General features: G+C 40.7%; 1 protein-coding gene across 1 annotated transcript; it reads right to left on the reverse strand.

Annotated features, from left to right (window-relative positions):
* Positions 1–3,447: 3,447 nt before the first annotated feature.
* On the reverse strand, positions 3,448–7,586 carry LOC115431659 (WD repeat-containing protein 74). Its single transcript, XM_030152221.1, has 2 exons — positions 6,872–7,586; positions 3,448–4,305 (listed from the first exon to the last, which is right to left on the reverse strand). Exons 1-2 carry the CDS (start codon positions 7,478–7,480, stop codon positions 3,760–3,762), a joined length of 1,155 nt encoding a protein of 384 aa, XP_030008081.1. The 5' UTR covers positions 7,481–7,586; the 3' UTR covers positions 3,448–3,759.
* Positions 7,587–8,046: the final 460 nt, after the last annotated feature.

The following is an 8,046-nucleotide window of genomic DNA, read 5'->3' on the forward strand; positions in this document are numbered from 1 at the left end:
AAACCCACAGAAACCAAACACAGACAGGAGCCAGGAGTGGATGAGCAGTGTTAACAGGTAGAGTCACACTAACACTGAAAGTGTGGCTCAACATGTCACCGCATACAGGTAGTTTTTTGGGGTTTTTTTTTTCTTTTTTTATTGAAAGACCACAAACAAACATGGCATTCATGTCACTGTGTCACAGTTTCCATAAAAGTACAAGTACATAGGAATTAAGAATGAAAATGTAAAAAGATGAAACAAAAAAGAACAGGGGCTCATCTCAAGTTGTAAACAGAAATTTAAGACAATACATGAAGGTCTTTCTTATCTTTCAAACACTGTAGAGATTTGTACAGAATATCAAACTCATTCACCCTATGATTTAGACATGGCTCAGTTTTAACCCTTTCATGCATAGTGGTCATTACAGTGAACTGCTGTTCTCCAGCTGTTCTCTTGTATATTCATGGGTTTTGTTGTTCCCAGATCCATATCAGCCAACACAGTGGACACTCATGCGTCATCCCATACACTGACATTCATACTGTTACTGTAACTTTGCTGTTCTTGATAAACCTGATCTGCAGTGACATGTTTGAGTGTAAATCAATTGCTTGTTATTGTTATTAGATTGTAATTAACAGTTGTTTTTTTTTTTTTTAAAGAAAAAGGTTTTTTTTTGCACATTACCTCCATAAAGTGAGTAATGACTAGTGTTAGAGTACATTAAAATGTGAGAAAACACCAGATTTGCTCTGTTAAAATGTTTTTATTTCATAGTTTTCATACAATATATCAGTAAATACATTTCTCTGCTTCAGAATTAAATGCACAGTGTCCAGCTGAGTAAACATTTTTGCAACTCCATGAATAATAGGTTGATAATAAAAATTTCAGTCACTTTGTTTTTTTAATGCCTAGAGGAATAAACACACTCCGGAAAAAAATCTTGATTAAGGCTCTTATAATTCATGCATGAAAGGGTTAAAGTTTCTACATTTGTGGATGAATAATCTTCCAAATAACATTAAAATGTTGAATGTAACAGTTGAATTCTCATGACCACATAAGCCAAATTTCATAGCCTTCCAAGTTAAAGGTGGTGTTTCCACCCTGTTGGACTTAAACCAGCTCCAGAACTCATTCCTAAAGGCCTGTACAGGATTGGACAGAAAAAATAAATGTTCTAAATGTTCTATGTCTTTCACAGAACACACAGTTGTTCACTTCAAAGTTACATCTCATTCTTAGAAATGTGTTGGTTGGATAAATCTGATTTATTATTTTGAAATGAACCTGTTTCATTTTAGGAGGGAAGGGGAATGATAAATAAAGCTTTCTTCTTATTTTAACCTCCTCAACCTCAAACTATTTCAGACTGAACTTCCTTTTGACAGGAAAGAGAACTCCCATTAGAATATTTCTGATAGTTGTGTTTGTGCAATTGTCATCAAAAATGTTCATTCCTGCAGGTACAGGATCCAGGTAGTTTGGATGCAACATTTCCACTTCCCACATAAAGCAACAGAGACAAAGAATTAAAAGAGTCAAACAGTCACAGTAGTGACGCTAACGTTTATGGTCTAATACAACAAGGAGCATTATGACCACTATTACTGATACTACTGACCTTTACTATCTATCTATCTATCTATCTATCTATCTATCTATCTATCTATCTATCTATCTATCTATCTATCTATCTATCTATCTATCTATCTATCTATCTATCTATCTATCTATCTATCTGTCTGTCTATCAGTCTATCAGTCTATCTCTCTCTCTTGCTCTCTCTATCTCTATGATCTCTCTCTCTGTCTGACTCTCTCTCTTTTATATATTTTTTAATATATATTTATATATGTGTGTGAGCTGAATTGGTTTGATGGTGTTTAGACAGAACACGGTCTCTCAAGTCGCTGTGGTGACGACATCAGTTGATAAGAACCGATCTCTGTGACCGATGGAGTGGGTTCGGACCCCAGGGGACGTGTCCAAAGCATGGAGTCCATGTTCAGCTCATGGTAGTTTCAGCAGATCTGAGCTCCTCCACATCCATGTAGAAGTGCAGGTTCTCTGAGCAGAACAGTGTCTTTACTCAGTCTAAGTCCACCATCAGGTGCAGTTTGGACCTTTGTCCAGTTCATCCCTGTCCTCTGGGTCCACGTCCTCTCCTGGTGGACACTTCTGTTAGTTTGATTATTTATCATTCTGATGGGAATTTGACTGTGTCCTTCTCAGTCCTCCCTGATGCCAACAGCTGTGAATCCACACACACTTATAGACCTGTGACAACCCAGTCTCATATCAAAATGTGAAATCACTACGTTAATAAAAGGAGGGACTGCCATGTTTGTGTTTTGAGAAGCCTAGCTGCAAGCAGTCACATGACCCATCTGCAGGCCAATGGAAAAGAATGGGATAAAAAAAATGTGAAGTTTACAATTTTCAGGCCCTAATTGTGAAACTGATGTTTTGCACTGTGAACAAACGCAGCTATTTCACATTTTGATATGAGACTGGGTTGCCAGTGAACGCTCCACTCTTTGATTCAAATATAGTATTAAATATTGACCAGCTGAGGACCTGCATTCAAACACAACCTGCTCCACTGGATTTTTCTGTTGTATTTTTTTGCAGCCTGTGTCTCCTCACATGGATATTTTAAAACCCTTTGACCTGTTGAACGTCATATGATGGTCATAGATTATTGATGACGTCATTGAACAGATATTTAATCAAACAACACCATCTGCTGACGGGAGACTAGAGCCATTCTAAGCACTGTCCCTCAGACGTAAAAAGTTTAGAGTATGTCCTCAGACTTCACCGTGTGTAGATCTACCGAATATATGAGCTGACACTGGGTTACTGATTGAAACTAAAGCTGTCAAAGTTAACTCAGATGAATCCATTCTCCTGATGAATGTGATTGTAAATGTTAACTGCATGAACCATCTGCAGCAGAATGACTGTGAACATGTCCTCCAACACATTTGGGTCAGTTTGTCCCAGTAGAGTTAGTGTTAATGCACGTGAACACATGGTCAGTTGATCCGATAGTGACAGGCAGCAGAACCAACCCATAAAGATAGAAGAGCGCAAACAGCACGTTGGCCCTCGGGTTTTTTGTCCTCATATTTCCATCCAAAGACAGAACAGTTGTGGACAGCTGTTTTGTTGAAGCTGCTGAAGGTGTTTAATAAACCTGTTCAGTGCAGATTTATTCTGTTCTTTCTTGAGTCTGTTTGCACATGCAAAATGAAACGCCATTAATATAGATTAAAAATGAATATTTCATTGTGATGAACTGAAATTAATTTGTGTATAAATGATTATAAATTGTAATCATTTGACAGCAGTAACTGAATCATATTAAATGCATTTAAGTGGCGTTCGTATCTGTCTGTGAGGTTTATGAACACAGTGACGTTTGTACTTGGAGTAAACGAATGAATCTGATCCAGTGACGACAGGCAGCCTTTAATATTTACATCATATGGAAAGTTTGACAGAATATAAAAGTGAGATTTCAATGTGAAAAACATCAAACCCTTATCTGTGATGAGTACCAGTTAGAATCTGTCCTCATGTGTCGTCACTTCATTAATATTCGGTTACAGTTTGTTTGAATAACGTGTGTTGTGAATACAGTTGGACTGATGGGACCACCGGCTGCTGTCCATCAGAGCCTCACACGCTTTCACTGTTCATGTGTTTGAGACCATCAGCGCTCAAATGTCCTACATTCTGATCACACCCCAAACCCCCCGCTCAGTCCTGTCCCTTCTTTCTTTTCATTTTGCTCTTCTTCTTCTGCTGTTGTTCACCCTCCTCCTCCTCGGTGCTTTTCCTCTTCATCTGCTCCCCCGTGTCCCCGACTCGCTCCATGGTGTCCCACACTTCGTCCTCCTCCTCGTCCTCCTCCTTCACCTCCTGGCAGATGCCGTCCACGGTGCCTTTGTCCTCCGGGTCTCGGCTGGCGAGCAGGAGGCAGTTGAGCCGAGACTTCAGATAGACCTTGTGCTGCAGGCGGCGGTCGTCCAGGCTGTGGATGCGCAGGAAGCGGTCGAGGCCACAGGACGCCACCACGGGCTGAGAGGGGTGGCACTGAAGGCCTCGCACGCCGCCCGACAGCCCCTTCAGAGCCCCACACACCAGGCCCGTCCTCAGGTCCAGCATGGCCACCTGACCGTGGGTGTTCCCCACCACCACCGTGTTCCCACCGGGGGCCAGGGACAGAGCTGTGAGGGGGTACTCGCCGAAGCTGAGCTGGAGGACGGGGCGCCGCTGAGGGGTGGACGGGTCAAACACGTGGACCTGATGGAGGACACACAGAACAGGGTTAAAGCTGCACAGGGAGCCTTCACAGCCACTAGGGGGCAGAAGACGAAAACCACTTCAAACTGTAACTAGAGAAAAGATAAGAAGGAAGGAAACACAACATGATAAAAGACGAAAAGACAGTAAAACAACATGTAAAATATAAAACAGGGACATAATTTCAAAGGTGCGTTTGTGTTCTCCAGGACTGTCCCCTTAAAGTTCAGGATCCTTTAAAAACATTTAAGCCACAGGGGTCAAACATACGGCCCACGGGCCAAAACCGGCCCACCAAAGGGTCCGCTCCGGTCCATGGGATGGATTTGGAAATGTAAAAAATACATTCAAGATATTGAAAATCATTTTAGTTCAGGAGCCAAATTCAGCCCAATTCAATCTGAAGTGGCTCAGATCAGTTAAATACTACCATAATGACGCAGAAAAAGGGACAACTCCATTTTTTTCTCTTTGTTTTAGTGTAAAAAAAACAATAATTACATGAAAATGTTGACATTAACTATCATTTCACAAAAAAATGAGTAATCTGAACAAATATGAACCTGAAGTGTCTTAAGAGTGCAACGTGAGCCATATTCTGCTGTTACCTACTGATCTGTCAGTTGTACGTGTTTAAATAATAAACTGAGACTGAATAAAGTTTAAATTGCACTTGTGTTTCTTTAGTAGAAATTCCAGGTTCATGTTATTTACATTTTTAAAGACTGTTTGTAGATGCAAAACATTTTCATTATGCAATTTTACTTTTTTCACTCTAAAACATAGAAGTTATATATAAAAAGTCCAGATCTGACATTATATTTGTGTTATAATAGAACTGGTCCAGCCCAGTGCAGGTCATGTGTGTCCCCTGAACTAACATGAGTCTGACAGTCCTAAAAGAAGTTTCTCTCAAATGAATTCATTGTTTCTATCCTTGCAAACTGTTCCTACAAAGATATAAAAAGGACATCAGTGTGGATTGCTCCTTTTGTAATCAATCAGAAGAAAATGTATATCATCTGTTTTGGTTCCTGTCCCTTCTCAAGTGTTTTCTGGCAAGATGTCTGTTTTTTAATTTGTCAAAACATTGATTCTGATTTTTCTCTTACTTATTCAAGAACATTGTTTGGTATTTTCTCATATCCTGCTAACAAATCAGATCAATATTACATCATCAATCTAATTCTATTTTTTTTAGTAAAATACCACATTCATAAATCCAAATTCTCCAATCACAAACCTTCCTTTTTAATCTTTAAAACTGAGTTTACTCAATATATTTCAAGTATTCTGATAATAAAAAAGCTATCAAAATCACTGATCTATGTAACACTTATAATCTTTGCCTGAACTGATATATTATTTCTGCTTGCTTATTTTTGTCCCGTGGATATGTTCTGTTCATGTTGTTATATTATTATGGTATTGTACCTTTTATGTTTCCATTGTACTATGTATAACACTATATATATATATATATGTATAACACTATATATATATATATATATATATATATATATATATATATATATATATATATATATATATATATATATATATATATATATAAAGTCTGACAGTCCTGATGGAAGAGCTGAAGAACACAATCTAGAGCTGCCACCGATCAATCGACTAGGTGCTTGAAGTCAATGCAAAAAGTCCTGATTCGATTAACTGACTCGAATTGATTGAAGGGAGATATTCTATCGCAGTTTTCCTGAATTGAAGCTTCTTTGTGCGTCACAATAAGCGTCCGTGTGAAACACAACAGTGGAACCAATGTTGAACAGCAGAGAAATGAAGGAAACAATAGCAAAATCATTATGGCTTAAATCTGGCCCAAAACTGGCATGCCATTTTGGCAAAGTTCTGGGTGGATGTATGGGCCCTAAATGGCCCAAAACAGGCAAGCCAAAATCAAACCAAAAGGAAGCCAAAATTCACCCAAAACTAATTGCAGACTTCCAAAATATAGCCATAATTGTCCCAGAAAAGCCTCAAATCCCCATAATCCAGCCAAAAGGTAGCCAAAACTGACCCAAAGAGAGGTCAAAAGGAGGCCAGAATTCACCCCAAATTTGTGTTGATCATGCTTTTAAAATGAAGTGGGTTTTCTTCTGGGTAGAAATTCCTGCTCTTTGCGCAGTGTTTTGGCTTTACAGAAATCTGCCAAAACACAACCAAAACACATCCATATATGGAATAAGATGCTGCCGCTCTTTAGTCAGTCCTCTGGTTTGCCATAAACATGTCATACCACCCCTATACCTGATCCTGCTCTTCGCCCAGTCTTTTGGTTCAGCAGACATATGCCAGAACTCAGACATATGCTGCTGGTGCCTCCACATCTATTATGGAGAACCTTAGTCATACCACAGTTAAGCCTAAAGGTTTTCATAAAAGCCAAAAATTCCAAATGTATGCCATAATACTGCCAAAATATTTGCTATCTGGGTTGATTCAGGAGAATTGTGGTTGAATGATTTTTTTGGATCACTTTGAGTCGATTAATCGGTTGCAGCTCTAACACCATCTGAGCCGAACACGTGAGCGGAGCCTCCACCTGGTGGTATCCCGAACAGGTGACCACTCGGTCGGAGTCCGGGATGAAGGCCAGGTCCCGGACCCAGTAGGGCTGGCGCAGGTCCAGCCAGTCGTCCCGGAGGTTTTTGGCGGTGAACACGGGCTGCTCGGGCTTCTCCAGGTCCCAGATCTTCAGCCCGTTCTCCTTCCCGCCGGTCCCGACTTTGTGCCGGTGTACCGGACTCTGCCGCATCCTGCTGACGTTCTTCCCCGCGTGCAGCTCGGTCACCGGCTCTCCGCTGTCCTCCCTCCACACCCGCACCGTCCCGGACTCCACGCAGGTGACCAGCGCGGAGCCGCTGAGGACGGCCAGGCCGCTGAAGCAGCCGTCGGCCGGGTCTCCGCAGCGCCGGGTCTCCGTGAAAGAGCCCTTCTCGACGCTGAAGGTCTTGACGCTTCCGTCCACGGAGCCCACCAGCAGCTCGCTCTCCGCCGGGTCCCCCCAGCACAGCGCGCGGACCTCCTGCTCGCGGCTCAGGTGGCTCATGTTGCAGAAGTTGAAGGCCTGTTTCCGGGACAGACTGACCCCCTTTAGGATGCCGGTCTCCGAGCCCAGCCACACGGAGCACAGCCGGCTCCGGTCCCCCATCACCCCGGGCTCAAATCAACCGAACACTAAGAAAACCGCCTAGTGTCAAACTTTCTGAGGCCGATCCAAACACGCGTGGGGATCTGAGTAAACTGCGTCGCACATTAGTGACGTCACACAGTTTTTTTTTTTTTTAACTTTATTGGAAAGAACACAAAATTGCAGGCGTAAAAAATCACGTTATTCACTTGGTTACTTTTATTTTATATCCATTAATTTGAATTGTACTGCAGTATTTGTTGCTCTTTGTCACTATCCAAACCAAGAACTGTTTAATGGGAACTAAAGGTGTCAAACGAATATTACGCAGCACAAAACGGAAGTATTCAATAATACCTCAAATATTACTTATTATATATTTGATAATGTTGTCAGTGAAAAGGCATACGCACATGATCAAACAGATTCTAACATGTAATCTGTAAATATTAATATTATTATTATTAATAATAATAATAATAATAATAATAATAATAATAATAATAATGATGATAATAATTTAAAAAAACAAAAAATAAAAACAAAATAACAACAAATTTAAAACGCAAATATTAAGCGCCCGAACT

Source organism: Sphaeramia orbicularis, chromosome 13 (assembly GCF_902148855.1).
Source record: "Sphaeramia orbicularis chromosome 13, fSphaOr1.1, whole genome shotgun sequence".
In the NCBI taxonomy this organism is placed as follows: Eukaryota; Metazoa; Chordata; class Actinopteri; order Kurtiformes; family Apogonidae; genus Sphaeramia; species Sphaeramia orbicularis.

Excerpts from the sequence above, each read along its gene's own strand:
- LOC115431659 (XM_030152221.1), bottom strand. The coding sequence starts at position 7,480 with ATGGGGGACCGGAGCCGGCTGTGCTCCGTGTGGCTGGGCTCGGAGACC. Across the intron at positions 4,306-6,871 it reads CCTGTTCGGGATACCACCAG|GTCCACGTGTTTGACCCGTC; the intron begins GTGGAGGCTCCG and ends GTCCTCCATCAG.